General features: G+C 35.1%; 1 protein-coding gene across 2 annotated transcripts in view; it reads right to left on the bottom strand.

The window, feature by feature from the left end:
• The window catches only part of Dach1 (dachshund family transcription factor 1), a 373,178-nt gene that overhangs the window by 215,662 nt on the left and 136,144 nt on the right, over nt 1-21,372 (bottom strand). For both annotated transcript variants that reach the window (XM_057786588.1, XM_057786587.1), the window contains exon 2: nt 3,419-3,534. In XM_057786588.1, the coding sequence (XP_057642571.1) occupies nt 3,419-3,534 (116 nt within the window). The remainder of the gene's footprint in view (nt 1-3,418; nt 3,535-21,372) is intronic.

Below are 21,372 nucleotides of genomic sequence, written 5' to 3'. Positions count from 1 at the left end.
AAGGCTTCTTCCTTTCATGAGCTGCAACTTCAAGTTACATTTTGTCACAGCCATAACTTCTGGAAATCAGGACCACCTACTCACATCCTCTCCTAAAGTTACACACAAACTTACTCCAGCAAAGATAATTATAAGCAAGTAAAAATAGCACAAATAATGTCATAGTGTTTCTAATTTCAAAAATGGTATATGTCTCACTCTTTTTATTAAAAATATTTAAGTTATTAATGTTTTAAATTATATAATCATTTCTTCTGAAAAAACAGCTTTTTTATATTCTGACATCAGTCATTAAAATTAAAAGTAATTGAGTGACCAGTAATAAATTTATAAATATTTATAAAACTATCAAACATAATAGATCTTATTTTCACAGGACCAGGCTAGACGAAATTTCAGTGTTTTAAAAAGTTAAAAATGAAAGCCGGGCAGTGGTGGCACACGCCTTTAATCCCAGCACTCGGGAGGCAGAGGCAGGCGGATCTCTGTGAGTTTGAGGCCAGCCTGGACTACAAGAGCTAGTTCCAGGACAAGAACCAAAAGCTACGGAGAAACCCTGTCTCGAAAAATCCAAAAAAAAAAAAAAAAAAGTTAAAAGTGAATTCTATGGATACAACGGAAGAGTGCTCGAGAATAATCTAAGGACTTGAATCTCAGGATGTGAAAATCAGCAGATTTTCTATTGCAATCTTTCTGTTTATTTTGAGGTTGGTACACTTGTACTTTGGAAAGTGTATTCATGTCTAAGACATGCTATCCTTATCTACCAATAAAGAAATTTTAGAACTCCAGTTAATTGGATAGGAAATAATATGCTCCCATATGGGGAGATATGATTCTATATTTGATAAAAACTTAAATTTCTTCTAGGAAAAAAAGTGTGTAAACAGGTAATTAAATCATCTACAATAAGGTAACTGCATTGGAGAACAACATTCACAGCCTTGTGAGCGTAAATCTTAAGACCATTGTCTAAGAGATGGAAACAGGTGAGCAAGATCACAGCAAGCAAATCAAACTATTCACAGCCCTTACAGAAGCTGCTTAACTCTACTAGATTCCCAACCTCCTCCTATTTACCCTCCTCATGAAACATCAACCCACCTTTTCAGTGCAATGTTTAGTAAACTTGAAGAAAATCCAGGTTTATGGCTTCATAATACATTGCAAATAACAAAGAGGCAAAAGGCGTGACTCAAGAGAATGGCACCTCAACTGAAATGCATAAAATGATCTGACTTGAAAGATGAATGTCTAATGATGAGTCACGTTGGAACTACCTTCCATGTCTCTTTTCCATCAATATTTTGTAATATGTATGATGGGAAGACTTCTCAAGGGTAGCATGATTTTTGATATCTGGGTCGAAGTATACAGACTTATTTTATTCACTTCAGTTACTTCAAAGTTATTTTATGATGTCATGTGTTGCTCCATTGAGATTTTGAAGGCATCATCTATTTTAAATATTGCTTTCATCGATAAGTGTGTATTACCTTTGCCTTTACAATTAAGGCAAAATTAGAACCAGATCTTGAATTGTTTAAGTGAGTAAAATGTGCGATTGTATTCTGTGATTGGGTAACTTTTAAAAAGCAATAGAAGCCTATCAAATATAGAAAAATATTCATGTGGTTAATTAGAAAAATCCATGTGAAATCATTAATATCACATGTGTTCTGATCTTTTGCTCATCACACTTGAATGTTTCAATTATTAAGCATACCAAAAGTTTAATTTTACATATAGTCTAAAAGGCAACAAAAATTTCAAAGAACAGTGATGCAATTAATTTTATTGGCCTGACTGGATGGAAAGACACCTACAGCAGGGAAGCATAATTGTGTCTTATTCCGTGAAGGTATCTCCAGGTCTGACAGTGCAAACTACATTAATGGCAGAAGAAAAACTGCACCTCATCCAACATACTGGGGCCTGAATTTGGGACCAGGATTTAATAGAACGTTTCATCAAAAACGGTTATGCTCTGTCTTGTTTCTCTGCTTCCAAGCCACTACCAGGAAGTGAGCAACTCTTTCTACCAATCTCCCCCCATGATGCTCTAAATTCAACTGCCCTAGAAACAGTAGGCCATATATCTGACTGAAACCGAAAGACAAAATAAATACTTTCTTCTAAGTAGCTTTTCTAGGGCCTTTGTTCCAACAACAAGAGAAAAAAAAAGTGATTGACAAAAGAACATTTGATCAACTACTTAAACTTGAATTGCTCAAGCTTCAACTCCTTTTTCAAATGTCAAATTTGAGTTTAGAATTCTAGACAGTGAGATTCAGTGTAATGTGAAGCAAACAACCTAAACAAATAGCGAAGATAATACTTTGCTGACAACTGGGTCATTTTTTTTTGCTATTAATATATGTCTTCTACATATAATTTCAATTATTTGAAGTCTAAATGATTGCTCAGTGGATTAGGAGTGTTTGCTGTACAAATAGTTGGATCTGAGTTTAAAACCCAACACACACCAAAGTTAGATGTGGTGGAATGGGACATAAGGAAGTCTGGCCTTGCTGACTATCTGCTTAGCTCAACTGTCAGTGAAAGACTGTCAAAAGATTATGGCAGAAAGTTATATAATTTGACACCAAATGTCATCATTTGGCCTACACAATGCACCTTCATCATTCACAAACTTAACATCACATTTACATATATACATTTATTTATACATACAGTAAAAAAAAGGAACGTTTTGGAACACTGATAAGAACAGTACTAAATATAGAAATAGGATAAAACCAAGCAGAAATGATACTTGATAAATATTCACAAAATTGAGTTTCAGGTATTAATATAAAAATTTAATGGGAATTAAGTTCAAGGAACTTTAACCCAACAACTAAATGTGACCAGATGTCAATGAATACATTAAAACATAGAAAAGGAAAATGTTCAAAAGAAGAAAATAATGCTGATAGAAGTTCAGAAAAAAAGAAACTATTTAGCCTCTATTGCATTTTGTCTTTTTTTGCTTGTGTATTTGTATTCCTAAATTATTTTGGAATGAAAATTGTACTAAATCTAACCAAGAGGGTTTGAATAATTACGAATACCTCAGCAACTGACCTTGGGAAGTTACTGGTACTTCCTGAGCTTCTAATTTTCAGTTTAAAAAACAAAAAAACTCTAGGACCTGTAATTTTTGTTTTATGAGATTTCGGGGGGTAATTCAAATGACTTTTAGCACTTTAGTCAATTAATCTCATGTCATTTTATTTTTGCAAAGGAAATCATAATAATCGTGATGCGACTTTCAAATAACCCCTTATCGGAATATTACGTCAGTGTTTGCAAAACAAAGCCAAAACATGTAAATGCCATTGCCATGACGGCTCTGTGTAAAATCTGTAACATTGGTTGATATTTAATGTTTTGGCACATATAATGACACTCTTACCTGTTGGTGGAATTATTCCAGGAGACATGAGGCCAGGGACAGAATGCGGCATGATATGAGAATTCTCTGGGGAGGTGACACTTTGAGTCCTCTTAGGAGGCCTTCCAGGTCTGGAACTGAGACAAACAAACAAAAAATTTTACAATTAAGCTGTTGTCTGACACATCATTTCAAAGTTGTTTCAAGTGGTAACACGGACTGTAAATAAATTTGTTTCAAGGACGGTTGCTTTTGCGGTTAGATGTAATAGACTTCCATCACTAATTAGATTACATGCTGAATTCATTTTCCTCATTGAAGATCAGCCACTCCTGATGCATAATTCATAGCCTGTACCTCGTTACCTGCTTCTTCATATTAATATCTATACACAGTTTGAATTGCCTCGTTTGCATATGCTGAAGTTCTGCATTCAGCCTTCAGCGCGAAAATTATGCACTAACTTGTAATAATTATTACAGTCAGCCTGCTATTGATTTATGAGACTTTTAAAAACCAAATATGTGTAGTACTTGTAATGAATGATATTTTAAGGTTCTTCAGGAAATTAAAAGGCAATGGCTGCCTAAGGAAATGTTCTGCTTGTTTGATTTAATACTACAGTTAGCTGGGAGGTGGAAGAAAAGAATGATTCAGACCTATAGCACATTTCTCGATGATATGTTTTATTACTTCGCACTGCTGGCCTGATATCTAGATGATAAATGACAATGCATCTCTAATGTGTGAAAAGGTCTTGCAATTTCTTTATTTTTTTGTCATTTAAAAGATAAGTCAAGTTATCATTTAACCCTTATTCTATTTAACTGAGCAATCCCACAACGTTGTCCTATTTTTATATACAAGAGCAAATTGGAGAGGCTTGGGATTGTTTGTAGGGCATTATTGAGAAACTGCTTATGTAGCATCTTAAATTTGCCCTTAGAAAAAATAGAAATGTGCTTGTTGTTAGCACTTCTTGTCCTTCTCACGCACATTAGAGAAGATTAATTTCTTAAGTTACCAAAGCAGATATATAGTTAAGTATTTGCTATTTCGGTCAGAAAATACCACCAAAAACGGAGTATTTACAGTCTTTGAGACAAATAAGAATATTTTGCATTATGTTCTCATTTTGCCTCAGTATTAGGAATGTGTGTTTGAAAGACCCTCCATTATTTATTTGACTAACATATGCCTAGATATACCCAAAGCATCAGATATATCTATCCTTTGTCCCCAAGCATTCCTATGTTTGGCTCTGCTGAACTTCCTTGCTTCATCAAAGGATTTTTTTAAAAACACAAAAAACGTTTTTCTTTTATTTTATGTAAATAATATATGTGGTCATTCAGTAAATAATTACTAAGTCCCTGCTGTTTTCAAAGCAGTGTGCTATGGTGGCTAATTTGGAGGAGTGAGTTTATATTAAAAAAAAAAAGAGAGTTTATATTCTTGCCAAGAGGGAAGAACTTATCTTGTTCATAAATAACTATAATGTAAATTATAATGTGCTAGGTCACATATGGAAGCTGTAATCTCTGCACTAATAGGAGCATAGGCTAGGTGATGAGACTTTCATTTTCAGGAAAGAAAGATGGCAGGGGAAACATTAGAAGAAAATTTAAATGTATGTTAGATGTGTAAAAGAACAGCACACTTCTCAAGGAAATAAAACCATAGAAATCATCACTGTCTAGTATTATTTCTGTAGAACTGACATAATTCAAAGAGCAAGAGTAACACAGTTTGAAACTGCGGGACTTAGAGCCTAGCAGTAGATCCTGGAGACCTTTGGAATGAGAGCAGGGAGCTTATTTGCAACTTTATCTGTCTTGCAAATCAATATGGATACCCTCCTGCTTATTGCTCTGGTATATCTCTCCAGCTACTTGCTCTTATTCTTCACTGTGATTCTCCTGACTTTTTAACTGATCATTTGTTGGGAATCAATCGACAGCACTCTGTTAGTCTCAGTTCTCCCTGAGTAAACTCTTCCATTGTCATCACTTAGATGCTAGGACTAATGGCTAAACATACATCTACAACCCAGATCTTCCTCTGGGATGCCAGACAGATTGATGCCCATCTAGTAGACATCCCTGATTAGATGTTCTATAATGATCTCGGACTCAGCTTATCCAAATCTGAACTCAGCATCTGCCCCATTAAAACCTATTTCTCTTTCCCTGACTAAGCCAGATGTCCATACTTGGATATATCTTTTTCTCGTTTGCATGCTTAAATATGATCTCTGTGAAGATATCGCCTTATGTTCTTGTCTATGTCCCACACCTCTTTCAGATCATTCTTTATTTCTTCTTTGGTCCACTGGTACAGATTTTCTAAGACCTAGTTAGTTCCAGTCTAGAGCCTCCTTTACAGATAGCACTCCAAAATAATTTCAGAGGAATGTTTCTACTATATATGCAGATATACATATATACACATACATATACATACATATTTGTTAATGTATCGCATTTGATTAAAAATATTTTTCTTATTGGATTCACTCTCTAATATTTGGCCCAATCTTCTTTTCTAGTTTTTCTCTTTTATTTCTCCATTGATATATTATATTATATTGAGTTCTACTGAATGTCTTTCTTTCTTTTTAAATTTTTATCTTTATCTTTTGAAAGATTACATTATGTATCTGAAGCATGACTTTGAACTCACTTCACACTTCCTTAGCCACCCCTTCCCCAACCTCCAAACAAACATGCTAGGATTACAGATCCTGTACCACCACACTGATCTGAAAAATGGGTGGCTTGGCTTTTTTATGAGCGTTGCCTCTGTTACAATTTCTACAAAAACAAAAAACCCAAAAAACAAAAACCATCCTTCTCTCTGCGTTACCTGGCTGAGTCCCACACATTGTACTGTGTCATCACTTCAGGTTTCAGGCTGTACTTGTAAGAACAATGCCAAGGAAGTCAGGACCATGAGGGGTGCACCCAACCACTGGGACATTGGGGCCGATCTATTGGGAGCTCACCAAGGTCAGCTGGACTGCTACTGAAAAAACATGGGATAAAACCGGACTCTCGGAATGTGGCGGACAATGAGAGCTGACGAGAGGCCAAGAAGAATGGCACAGGAACTTTCAACTGGCGATAGATCGAGAGAGAGACAGAGACCCAAATTGGAGCAATGGTCTGAGCTCTTAAGGTCCAAATGAGGAGCAGAAGGAGGGAGAACATGACCAAGGAAATCAGGACCACGAGGCGTGCACCCACCCACTGTGACAGTGGAACTGATCTATTGGGAGCTCTTCAAGGCCAGCTGGACTGGGACTGAATAAGCATGGGTTGAAACTGGACTCTCTGAACATGGCGGACAATGAAGGCTGATGAGAAGCCAAGGACAATGGCACTAGGTTTCGATCCTAATACATGAACTGGCTTTGTGGGAGCTTAGCCTGTTTTGTTGCTCACCTTCCTGGGCCTGGATGGAAGTGGGAGGACCTTGGTCTTCCTGTAGGGCAGGGAATTTGGACTGCTCTTCAGTATCGAGAGGGAGGGGGAATGGACTGGGGGGAGGAGAAGAGGAGTGGGGATGGGGGAGGGGAGTGGGGGGAGGGGGCAATGTGTGGGAGGAGGGGTGGGAAATGGGAAACGGGGAGCAGTTGGAAATTTTAATTAAAAAAGAATAAAAAAAAAGATTAAAAAAAAAAAAAAAAAAAGAACAATGCCATCATTGGGGATTACACTCCCTTCATTCTATCAGTCCATATTGCATACATCTGCAAATCTGTTGTACTCTCGGAACTTCACGACAGACAAATAAGTCAGGATTTTACGCTTTTTATTTTTCGAAAAGATATTGATCTTTTTGTTAATCTTCTTTCCTCACCCACTAGACTTCACAAATACCCTGCCCTGTCAATTCCAATGATAAAAAAAAAAAAAAAAAAAAGGCTTTGGAATATATAATAAAAAAAAAAGAAGAAGAAGAAGAAGAAAGACACACACTTAAAGGCTGTAATTTGGAGAAAGTATGAACACATTCTACCGGTACACCTCAAGCATGAGTAAGAAGGTATACAATTTGTGGTAGCCATGGAGTGAACAGGAAAGGAAAGGAGAGTTCAAAGATTTGAACTTTTCGCCCTTTGACTTGTTTTGCTTCTAAAGAAAATGAAACTGCTAAGGAGCACTTCATTATTCAGGCCACAGGAGCTGTCCTCACACCTTTCACTTTGGAAGCAAAAGTCAGGCTACCACTAAGTAGGAACACTTTAATTCACGCTGTGATTAGAATAAACCCAGTGGGCTCCTTTCACCACAGACATCACCTGCCCAATCTATCACATCCCATGAAATTCCACCAATAGAGATTTATTGCTCTCAGACTGGATGCTTGAAGTTCTTTTAAAGCCTTCCATTAAAATGCAAATACCCTTGGTGGTGGTAACACCCTAAGGCCATCAACTAACACCCTACTGGGGATTACTTTACAATTACAGGAGTAGAAGCCTTGAGACACTGAGGCCAAGAGCAGAACAACTGTTTTATAAGAAAGGAGTTAAAGATGTCAGGTTTCCCTAAAATCTAGGATACTGGTTTCCCTCTCTGATTCTCAGATAGAACAACAACAACTTCTTCTAGTTCTTCTTCTTCTTCTTCTTCTTCTTCTTCTTCTTCTTCTTCTTCTTCTTCTTCTTCTTCTTCTTCTTCCTCCTCCTCCTCCTCCTCCTCCTCCTTCTTCTTCTTCTTCTTCTTCTTCTTTTTCTTCCTCTTCCTCCTCCTCCTCCTCCTCCTTCTTCTTCTTCTTTCTTCTTCTTCTTTTTTTTCTTCTTCATTGGAGAAAAGTAGAAAAATGTGTTTACTACAAAGACTATTGCTATCCCTTTATTATTTATAGTAGGGTCCTTTATTGAGAAGCTTATATTGTACTCATTGAAATTTGAACACTAACTTCTGAAAACCATTAATTTCTATAATACTCTGAGGAAAAATTCTTATTGCAAATACTTAATGTTTAAATTCTTTCAACAGAAATTTAAAGAACTTTCAAGAGATCATATGCTAGTGTGAAGGCCAGAAGTACACATGTTACTGTCTAAATAATATACCTGAATACAGGATTAATTAATTTACTATACAGCATAATCTTATTTAAATTACCTAACTGCCCAGAACAGCTAATTAAATTCCCTTATTGTTATACACTGTCTAGGTATGCTTTTGGAGATCAGTTATTCTTGAAAAGAGAAACAAAATCTCAACTGAACAGAGGAAGCAAAACAATTTGTAAAACTATGAGTATGTGCATTAATGACAGCCACATTCATCCTAGACTTTACCACAATAGAAACAAGTGGTCCAAAGTCTGCTGAGCTGTCCTACATCTAATCGAAAGGAAGACATCATTTAAATCATTAGCCTTCGTAGCTTGGATGCAATCATAACCAAAGACTTCTTGTTTCTCTCAGTTCATCATCTTAGCCACAGTCCGGACTTTGATATTTTCAAAAGGAGGACAACAACTTAGAGATGTCCACATCCCCACTTCAGACCTCGGATATTTTGAAACACACTCTTTTATGCAGTTTTGAATAAGCAGGTTTTCTTTTCGGATGAATAACTTTGAACAATCTTCTTTCTTGTCTCTCTCTCACAGTACAAAGTATACAGACTCTTCGTTGTTCATTTGTTCCCAGGGCTCTAGGCCACAGCGTTCGTCTTCAGGCACATTTATGATGTTTCTTCAAGGAGAGTCAAAATTCAACTTTAGAAGAAGAAGTCAAAGTGATATGCAGCTAAGTGCATTAAAGGAATGAGAGTCATTGGCAATGCTGGCAGGGGGCTCCTTCACAGATGTTTCAGTCAACAGACATCCTAGGGCTAATGTCTTCAACAGCTTTTGAGAAAGCTTTTGAGAAATTTTGGTGACTGATTATCGATATAAAAATAGCTGCCCAGCCTTCACCCTCCAAAAGAAGGTAAGCCCAACCTGTTTATATAGGTTCCTATTATTCTATCACTCTTTCGTTTACACAAGAGTCAAAGAATAACCATGTGCAAGCAATGAAATATACATGACATCAGCCCAATGCATGGGAGAGATTCACAATCTTATTTGAGGTAGAAATTAAAATTGCATCAGGTATGAAATGGTATAACAGAAAAACATATGGGAGAAAGTGAATATTGAGCGAGGCCCTAGAACAAAATTATTTAGGAGTGAAAGTAACTCATAATACTAATCTATAGGACTTATTTGCCCTCTCCTATTTATATACAGAAAAAATCCTTATGTGCTATAGTCTTCAATTGAGTCTGTTTTGAGTAAAATGAGTTGACAGTACAAAGATAAATGAGGATTTTGATATCTATCATGTATTGCTTGATTAATGATCTCCTTGTAAGATAATATGATTTAGATCACTGTTAAATAATCACATTATAATAATGTAATGCATAATTTGTATATTTTATGTTTATACTAACAATGTATTTGAGATCAGAAATACATATTTTTAATAATTTGCAATCTTGACTTGAACATTGAAAAATCATAAACTTTGAGTGCATAATAACATGGAATAAGGATTTATATTAAGTAAAAGAAAATAGCCACACTCATACTTGCAGATGTGGATGTATTTGAGTACAAAACAAAAACACACTAAAGAAAGATTGGCACACAAATATATTATTATTATAGGCATAATGAAGGAAAACACATTAAATTACTAAATGATTATCTCTGAATGAGAATTATATATTCTTCTTTGTCTGAAAATCCTAAGATATTTGCATATAGCTTAAATACAAGAGCAAATCTTTAAAATGAAGTCACACTTCAAAAGTTCACAACATATTTCTACAGAGAACTCATTGTGAATAAGCCACCATCCTCGGTCATATATAGAAGGGCCTGAGATCTACATGGGTCTATATCACTTCTACTCAACATATTTTTAAAATTTCCCTCAAAGACAAAAAGTACACAAAAGTATAGATAACTTCCAGATTCGATGAACTTCAGAGAACAGATTCACGAGTTTTGCACAAACCCTCTGAAGACTCCTGTACTTTTCATAAAACGAAGCAAAAGAAGCATAGCTTTCTCCTAGATACTATTAACTTGTTTATAAAAATATATCTTTGGATTTACTGTGCAGTATGGACCACGATATTTGAAAGGTTCATGTGACAGAATTGTCCCCAAATGTGAAATAGATGGTTCTCTACAGATCAGTATGCACAGATTCAGTGACCCTGCATTACAGCTGTCTACAGGGGGAGTAGGCATGAGTCACCATCAGCTTCCATGACATGAGGCCAACAGAACACTCAACAACTCACAAGACGTTTAATGGAGTTCCTAAACTTAACAAATGTACAAATATTGATGACAAGAACACACTATAACAAAATATGTGGTTAATAAAAAACTTTGTTGTTTAAGTAAGAAAAATGATTAATTAAATAAAAGAAATATGTGTATGTGTTAGGGAAAGAAATGAAATTATCCCAAAACTGTCAGTATTTTGTTCCATAGCGCACATTCTCTATGTTTATGTACATCCTGATTTTTCATGAGCATGGTAAAATGAGCACACTAAACTCAACATAGCATCTGTTATTTCCAGGGAAAGCGTTTTAGTGAGATCTTCAAAAATGTAAAAACAAACTTTTCAAATTAAGAGTTCCAAAAGAATATATTCTACCCAATGGAATCGTTTATATTGAAATTACATTTATTTATGGCTTACCACTACCATACCATGAGATGGGTTATGAAAGTCATGAAAGATTTCATCTCCAAGGAACAAAAGATGTGTCAAGTTTCATATTATACCAGCTTGCAAAATAAGTCTTTGATTTGGAATTTCTTTAATCCTTACATTTGCCAACATAATTTGAGGAATTGGGTAATAAATATCTGTTAATATCACTGCATGTATGGTTGATCAATTTTTGAAAGTTAAGTTGATTAATTCTTTTTTTAAAAAAACTAGGTGGAAAGAAAATATTTTTAATTCAGGTTGTTATCTCTTTCATGTCAAAAAATAAAGACTGATACTTAAACTCACAAGATTAGCATCATATACCAAACTATACATCTATATAATATATTATATTATATATTAAATAAATCATATAGTTTATATGCATCAACATATATGCATGACATAAAAAACATATATCATGTATAGACAAACATAAACACATATATGATATAGCTTTATATCTGGTTATGTATATATATAAACAGATATCTATATCACATATACAGTTAAGCAGGGCGATGGTGCTTGCCTTTAATCCCAGCACTCGCAACGAAGAAGCAAGTGGGTCTCTGTGAGTTTGAGGCCAGCCTGGTCTACAAAACTAGCTCCAGGAGAAGCTCCAAAAGCTACAGAGAAATCCGGTCTCAAAAACAAAACCAAAGCAAACAAGCAAGAAAATTATATGTGTAAATAGCCTAAATTAACTATATATAAACTAGAAATACATAAATGAATAAATACAAATATATAAACACACACACACACATATATAAGCTATAGCAAATCAGGTGGGGAAGAATGATTTCACTGTGTCTTCAAAACCCACATTGGTGGAGATGAAGCCGCAGCACAGGCCATTATTAGGAGGAAACCTTCTTCCAAGGTCAACAACAAATATCTGAAGTCTCTAGCTCAGATGGAGATACCAATACTAAAGAAGAAATAAGCCCAGAGAAGAAGACTTTACTGTATATATAAGTCATTCTTAAGAATTTTTATCTTAAATATTAACTTTTTGTCTCTCTTTTGACTTTTCTATTTGTATCAGTTATATTCTACTTCTGAGAAAAATGTACAGAAGTTATTTCCTAGAGAAATGTCGAGGAAAAGAGGAAAAGCAATGCTACCTCTGCTGTGCAGTACATGGAGAGTTGTCAAGGAATTCAGTTTTGAAACAGATTCCAGGATTAACTGCAGAATGCTTTAGCCTCTCAGCTTCCACTTGCACGAGGATTCTAGCACACCCTCTTCCTGAAAAGATGACGTTAAGGCATGGAAAGCTATGTTGTTCCCAGAATGTACAGATTTAATAACATGCTTAATTCATTAGCTGGCAGAGAAGTTACAAAACCACCGAACATTACTGTTAATATGACTTATATTAATTTAAATCTATTAAATTCCCTCAGAAAGTGCATTCTCTAATGAAAGGCCTTTTATATTAATATTAGGTACTATAAGAAATTATGAAATCAACTTCCTGTATCAAAGACTTGGGGAAGACACCAACAATTGCTTTTTTTAAAGCTTAAGTAGACTTTGTGATAATGTGGGCATTTTCTTTCCCTGACATAAAGAACAAAGGATGCTTTTAAAATTTTAATCATTATGTTAAATTCTGTGTTCTTTGTGCATGTGTATTTGTTACTTTTTCCTAAGTGCATTATGCTCTAAAATAATTAGAAGTGATTTAGTTGACTAGAGCATAGATATTTGACTGCAGTTACAACCCATTTTTAGATACCAGGAATTATCTTAAGGACTTACTTTTCAAGTAAGGTCTAAGTATTGTTTTTCCTAGTTATAAATAATAATAACTGAGACAAATAGGTATTACAATATTTATGTATAAAATTGTGGTTGTATATTTATTATTTCTGCTAAATAAAATGTTTCTTTTCTTGGCTTTTTGAGACAGGATTTCTCTGTGTAAGAGCCTTGGCTCTCCCGGAACTTATTCTGTAGACAAACCTGGCCTGGAATTGACAGAGATCCACCTGCCTCTGTCCCCAGAGTCCTGGGCACTAAAGGTGGTGTCATGTGCCTCCACTGACTGGTTCAAATGTTTCTTGATTAAACCTGGCATTCATTATTATATTAGAGAGAATTCTAGTGGAAACAAAATCATTGTATTTTGATTTCTTAAATTAAAAAATAGAAATGTACTTTGCAGTCAGGTTTTCTGACAGACTACTTGTCAATGGATTGTCGAATTTTAAAAATATGTTTCTACCTTAGTGCAACAAATTAGATTCAAAGAACATAAATCTGAAGACTTGCTTCACATACATTCTCATTCAAACATCTGTGTGTAAGCAGCTGTTGGAAAGACACTGGACCAAGAGACAGATTCTATGGGGGAAAACAAAAATATACACCCTGTTTCCAAAATGGCTTCATAATTGATGGTACAACATTAAGCCACAAAGACTTAAGTGGTTGTAAAAGAGAAGAAGGGTTAAATTTTAAGTAAAATTAAGTCACGAAAGTATCTGTTATAAGTTATGGAACATAAATATAGTTTTGACAGATGAAGTGTAAGTGAGATGAAGACAATGAGGGCACCAAACGACACACTCAAGGTTTCCAATACAAAAAAATGTACAGTAGGAATAATGATTTGTTATTTGACAATGTTCCATGTACACAGAATTACTAAGACCACTTTCTAAGTCTCTATATGTATGTATGTATGCATTATGTATAATTATTATATATGTATATGTGTGTATGTGCACGCAAGCATGGGTATATATCGTACTCAGCTTTTTTGCAAAATTGAATTATTAACATGGAATTTTTTCTTGTGAATACACCTGAATTTTCTAATATGAGGTCAGAAAACATTGTGTGACTATCTCTACCAATAGGAAAAATTTTGGCAAATACTGAGAAGGAAAATAACATAAACGTAGAATAGAGACTCAGAGAGGAAAATGTAAAGTTTATTGTAACACCAGGAATATGCAATCGTCTGATTTTTTCAATTCTCATGAGCTTAGCATGAAACTCAACTACTATTTTAAAGATAGAGTTCAAACATCATTCTATCTAACAATTTATCAAAAAGAATCATTATGCTAAATACCTTATCATACATCTTATGATTTAATATTTGTAGTAATTTGTGTCCTATTTATTACCACTGGACCCATTTTACAAACAAATCTAATGGTCCTTAGTGAGAGAACAAGAAATATTAAAGTTTGTGTTGCATGCCTGTAATTTTGTATTTTTCAGGCAGGAATATCAAAGTTAAAATCATATGGGCCTATACAAAGAGAGTAAGGGATAAAAAGAAAATGAATAAACCAACAAAGGAAATCATCAATAACCCAGATTTCTGATGTAAGAGAATGGAATGAAACCCGGCCTTTTGCAGTAGTTGTAAGACTATTTCAACCGTAAAGATGTTTGCACCATAGTCAGTAATATCTAGAACATTTCTGAATTTGGTTGTTATGGGTACATTTTCAAAACACAGCTATAAAACTATATACTATTGAAAAACAAAACACCCTTTCTTCTCACATTTTAAACTTACTACTTGTTACTTGAAATAGTAACAAGACCTCCATGTGTCTTGCCTGCCCTATGTCAATAGATCCACTGAGCAGGTCTCTTTAACCATCATGCTGTATTTTCAAAAATATTATGGTTTCATTTGTTTATTCATAACTGTCCATCATTACAGTTTTCATAAAGATAAGGCTTCAAAGGGTCTTGTTTGGTGTTAGGCCATAAAGCATAGAAGCATAAGGTCTTACATTACATAGGACATCATTTGTTCTTAAGTGAAAGATAAATTAAGAGTAAACAGTTGCAGGGAGGAATGGATGCTTGTGATTATGACCCTCAGATCGAATGTGCTTTAGTACTAATTTACAGGCCTTAGATCTGGTACTACCGCATGTCACAGGGTTTCATGTGTTGACCAGTTGATGAGGAGGAGGAATAAGCCTGCTGAGTTCCTGCCTTCCATGCATTATCCTTTTCCCTAACTAGTTCTGATTATCTGCCTTCACTCTTCAAAATTACGTGGCTGGATGGAGAAGCAACCATACAGCTTTAAACTGATGGAAAACTAGTGAGGTAAAAATCACCAATTAAGATGTCCTATATGCATTTTTTTAAAACTAATTTGGCACTCTAGATTTCCATACTTGAAATTTTAGTTCACAGTTCCATAATAAAGCATGTTTTTTTTTTACAATAACACGATTTAATAAAAAATTTTACAGCATCAAAAGTAAACCAACATTGGGGTAAAATATATTTTAGACTTTGTTTGTTTGTTGTTGTTTTAAAACAGGATCTCACTATGTAGCTCTGGTTGTCCTGGAACTCACTACATAGACCAGGCTACTCTCGATCTCATAGAGATCTGCCTCCCTTTGTCTCCTTGGTGCTGGGATTAAAGGCATGCACCACCATGCCTGGCTTACATCTTATTTGTACATAATTTGTACATAATCTTGGACAAGGTCAGTAAATTTCCTTCAATAATGCAACCAAAGCTTTCTTTCTTTGTGAAAATACACAGCCATGAGACTTGTCCACACAAACTGGCTACTGTCCATAACCACCACTACCAGTAGCAGCATAATCGACTTAAATATGCAGATATGTGCATGTATGTGCCCATGTGAGCACATGCCTTTGTACAGATTATCCTCAGTCTCTGATCTTCTCCTCTCTTCTTATTATCAATAGGCGGTTTGTTGTTGTGCCTTTGGAGTATTTACCAGGGAAAAGTGTCTTGGAACCAAAGCCTGGCCTTCAGACAGCATGAACTTTACCAATATGCTAAGAACTGGTCCAAAGAAAGAACAAAACCTTGCAAAATCCATGTTAATCCCATTCTAGTCCGTGTGACAGCATCCTACTTTTTAAACATCAAGCAAGGCTCAAAATGTAGATACTAACATGAAATAATTTGCATCTAAAATTTTTGAAAAAAAAATGTAAAGTAAGTTCTCTACTTTAAAAGGAATCTAAATTACACACCATTTCATATAAGCTTCCATTTTATGATAGTATTAAAATGAAAATCCTATACTATGCTTACATCAAAGTTTCCTGCAAAATGATTTTCAAGTTTGGTAGCATGAATTAGTTTCTCGATTAGCTTAAAGTACTATGAAACAGGAAGAAAGAAAGTAATTCGGGGAGTCTATCAACATCTACTTCAGTAAGCTTAGCGAGCAAACATTAGTAAGTGCTTTTAATCCTATTTACTTACAAGAGTTTTTAAAAACAATAAACTTCTAAAAGCAATTACTTTAAATTTATTTTTCCCCTACATTAAAACAGAAAATATTGCCATGCAAAAGGGAACATTGAACTTGTATAATAATAGAGATTTATTGAGGCAAGAAACAGTGCTGATTAAAAAAATAAAAAAGTATTGAAATACACACTAACATCTTCCCTGACACATATGATAATAATTATCTTAGGAAAAGGTGGTGCTGACAGCAGCATAAATGATGCTGCCAAATGAAAAGTTAATTTTATTTTAAAGGATTAAACCATAAATTACTACTTTAAAATTAGCAAGAAAAAATAGAGCCCTTCTAAAGTCAATTTAATCAATTCTCAAGAATTTTGCACAAGAGAAAAAAAATTATTAGACCATAACATTTCAAGAGGTTATACGAGAATCATATTGAAGAGACACTCTTACTCAGGAACTAATTAGGAATCTGTGTGGCTGCCCTTTCAAATACATGCTTCACAACCTGTATTCTAGCTTATTTATTGTCATCTCAACCTACAATACAACACATGGGCACAGGAGAACACTTCCTACATATAACCCCAGCAGCACAAACACTAAGGACATCATTGAATAAATGGGACCTCCTGAGACTGAGAAGCTTCTGTAAAGCAAAGGACACTGTCACTAAGACAGAAAGGCAACCCACTGACTGGGAGAAGATCTTCACCAACCCCGCAACTGACAAAGGTCTGATATCCAAAATATAAAAAGAACTCAAGAAATTAGTTAAAAGGTTATTCAAAGTCGGGTTCAACCTACCTCTCGACCCAGCAATACCACTCTTGGGAATATACCCAATTTAGAACACTTCTTTGGTAGACTTTCCACACTGCTAAAATGTTCTTTTGTTTTAAAAACTCCACTTTAAAAAAAATTCCTTAATTGTCTTGCCACAGTACTGTAGTAGAGTTAAAGGATAAGACATTTAATAAATTCACATTTGATAATGTATGTTATTTTGCTTTAGGGACAGAGCACCATGATTTTTCTAGGCTTTCTTGAACTTGGAAACTGAAGTCGTTCTGCCTTAGTCACCGAGAAGTTCAGAGTGTAGGTAATTGCCACACTGCCTGGACAACAAGAGCTTTTAATTACTTAGCTATTATAGCTTGACCCTACCAACCATTTCAATGGCTAGAATGAAAAAATTGTGATCATATATCATTCCCTCCCCTCCTTTTACTTTGGGCTGGCTCTAGGCCTTCCTGTGAGAAAATGTGTGAATTCAAATGACATGTGCCATTGTTAAGCAGAAGTTTGACATCCTCCAGAATGAACCTGTCGTCTCCTGATTTTCAACTCTTTTCCTGAGAATATGTGGACCAAATGACTATCACAGAGCCAAGGAAATCAGCTGCTGTCAAGCAATATGAGACAAAAATTAAGATTTGTTACCACTAGCTATTGAGATTCAGATGTCATTCACTGTTCTGGCAAAGTTGAATGTGTAAGACACATCATAAAACGCATGAGTATTTGCTAGAGCTGTTTGGAATGTATAACTATTTCTAGGCCAGAGCTTAGCTGCAAATGGAAATCACCAACAGTAAACAAACAGTATGATGAGAAAACCAAAGTCTTCAACTGTTTTAGATAAATTGAATGGTGAAACATTAATAAGCATAAATTCAAAAGCAGAGTAGAGCTGCTTCTCTTTGCTAATGTGGTTTCTGGGGAGGCAAAAGGAAGAATAACTTTAGAAGATAGTATGAGACCTGTGAAGCCCATAAGTTAAGAGATGAGTGAAAGAATAAACACTACCCAAAAATTGATTGTACTGTTGTTTAATGCCCTAAATAACAAGTTATGCATGAAAGAGGAAAAAGTAAACAGAGACCTAAAATTAAGCAAATGAAATAGTTTAAAGTACTGAATTTAAAACAATCATAAAAAACTATTCACTTAATGGTGGCTTATTTCTAATATATATATAAAGATGAATTTTTTCACTCTAACTATGCTTATTTGTCTAAAACCAATCAGTAAATTTCTCTGATAAATTTTGATTAATGTAATTGAAGTGCAATAATATTTTATGGCAGCAATGCTGAAAATTCCATTTGTAAATATACATATATATTTGCAAAAATATATATGTGAGCCGGCGCGGTGGTACATGCCTTTAATCCCAGCACTCGGGAAGCAGAAGCAGGCGGATCTCTGTGAGTTCGAGGCCATCCTGGTCTAGAAGAGCTTGTTCCAGGACAGGAACCAAAATCTACAGAGAAACCCTGTCTCAAAAAATCAATATATATATATATATATATATATATATATATATGTGTGTGTGTGTGTGTGTGTGTGTGTGTGTGTGTTCACACATATATATTTATGCGTGCGATAATTGTATTAAAGACAATTTGAGTAAGACATGTGGGAAGAACTATCTAGTGGTATTAGACATTCGCAACGCAAGCCTGGAGAGATGGCTAAGAAGTTCAGAGCACTGACGCTCTTGTAGAGGTACTGAGTTCAATTCCCAGCAACCACACGGCAACTGTTGCTATCCTCTGGAATTCAGGCACAAACACAGACAGAACCCTGTATGAATAATAAATAGTATTTTTTAGTTCCTAATGTATACTGCAAAAAAATTTTATAAGTTTCAAAGTGATATTATTTCAGTGATAACATTTTATGTTGAGATTTGTGACTTTATTCACATAATGACTTCAGACTGGCACTAAGATTAAAGTTCAAGAGCAGAGATAAGAAAAGATGGTTGTTAGAATTTAAAACGGTGACCAAAACAACATTGTTTATGATTCCTGACAGTCCTGAATTCATTTGAAGAAACAACTTTATTTTAATATAAAAATCTGCTTGTAATAAGTAGAGAAGGACTGTGGAAAAATATAGAAGACAGTGGTTTGAACATCATTTAAAATCATTAAACATCATTAAAAATGAATTACCACAAATGTTTTATGCATTTGAATTCTTCATAGAATCCAAACAAACTGCATTGACAGTTAAGCAACTCACTATGCTGAATCTACGATTTCCATCTATAAATCAAATTATTACCTTTTATTTAAGAATAAACTATATCCAATGTAATCTCTTTTCAACGTGCTATAAATAATTATCCATTAAATACCAAGTAGCCAGATTATTGCCATAGCTCCTTTTCATTTTTTCCATCATGACAGTCTCATGAGCAGAGATTGTCTTTGTGCTCACTATGCCCCTGAGTACTGTCTCGAACTTTCCGGCTCCCCTGCCCAGTGCTGAGATTATAGCAGTTTACCACCCCACCCAGTTCAGTGTGTCACAGTTCCTATGCCCTCATCTCCCTTCACGATGGTCATCCTTCTCAATGCTAATCTCTCTTACTTGAAAGAGCTTGCCATGTTGCCCAGGCTAGCTTCAAAATCTTGCCATCCTCCTGCCTCAGTCTCCCGAGTACAGAGATTCCAAGGTCTTAACCACTGGATTGTAATTCTTTTGGATCATCATATATTATTTATTTTGTTCTTTCTTGCCAATCAATAAATCTATGTGTAACAATAAACTTCCTACCATAAATATTTTTTAGCGTTACCAACTGGTTTCAACTCATGAAAATGCAATTAGAAAACAGCATTTTCTTTTTAGGGTTTTCTTATATTTTAATTTCTATTTCCTGTGTGTTTTTGTATTTGTGCATATTCTTGGACCATGACATCCATATGGAGGTCAGAGGACATTTTACAGCCATTATTTCTCTTCTTCTATCATGTGTGCTGAGGATAGAATTCAGGTTGACAGGTTGGAAATAGACAGCTTTACTCACTGAAACATGGAATAAAGTTACTTTCCAAGCCTGGCATTGGTGATGCACAACTTTAATCCCAGTTCTTGGGAGGCAGAGGCAGGCGGATCTCTGTGAGTTCGAGGCCAACCTGGTCTATAAGAGCTAGTTCCAGGACAGGCACCAAAACTACAGAGAAATTTTGTCTCAAAACATAAAACAAGAAAAACAAAAAAGTTACTTTCTAAATTGATTATCCCCTCAGAACAGAATTCTATTATCACTGAAGAATATTTGAGTGGCATTTGCAGGGAATGTTTTCCTACCTGATAAAAATAAGAAGAGCAAAAATTAATATCACATATTTCTAACCCTTCTCAAACTTACTGAATTAGAATTAATTGAAATTAATTGAGTAAACATTTTATAGCTTTTTGCAGTCACAAAAATACAATTTAGTTAACCTCTGTAATAAAAAGTATAATAGAGCCATTATTTGCAAATATTCATATTTCAATCAATCGAAACAGTGATGGATAATTTCCACATTCGTCTACTATTGTATTTTAGTATCTGAATTTTTGAAAACATGTGTTGTGATTGTTTGGAGCTCTTCCATCCTTATATTCTGGCAAGACACAAAAATGAAATTAATTTTCTCACTGTTAGAAACTATTGGGTTTTTGTTATGGCTTCATCTGCTAACCACTTTTCTGGGACCACTTTTACTCAGCTACAGTAATTTTCAACAACTACACAATTTCATTCTAAGGAAAACATGAATTTTTAAAGTTCTTTTCCATTGCCGAATCACATTTAAAAACATCCATTCTGGGGCCGATGATATGGTTCAGTGGATGCAAGCTGTGCAAGTTTGAGGACCAGAGTTCAGAAGCCCAGCACACATGTGAAAACCCAGGCCTCCACGCCGTTTACTGAAACCCCATTGCTCAGCAAGACAGATACAGGAGAATATGGCAGCAGGGAGGGGCAGGTATGGCAGCTAGCCCAGCACCAGTTTCAGCGACTCTGTCTCAAGAGAATAAAGCAGAAAATGACACAGCAGGGCTTATGGTTTCTTACTCTAGGCTCTTCATGTATGCACTTGGGCATGTGTATCCTTGCACCCATATACCTGGTACCTGCACACACACACACACACACACACACACACACACACATCTCCAAACACAATCACCTCTTTTACTAAA

Source organism: Chionomys nivalis, chromosome 12 (assembly GCF_950005125.1).
Source record: "Chionomys nivalis chromosome 12, mChiNiv1.1, whole genome shotgun sequence".
Lineage (NCBI taxonomy): Eukaryota > Metazoa > Chordata > Mammalia > Rodentia > Cricetidae > Chionomys > Chionomys nivalis.
This window is presented reverse-complemented; position numbering and strand designations above follow the sequence as displayed.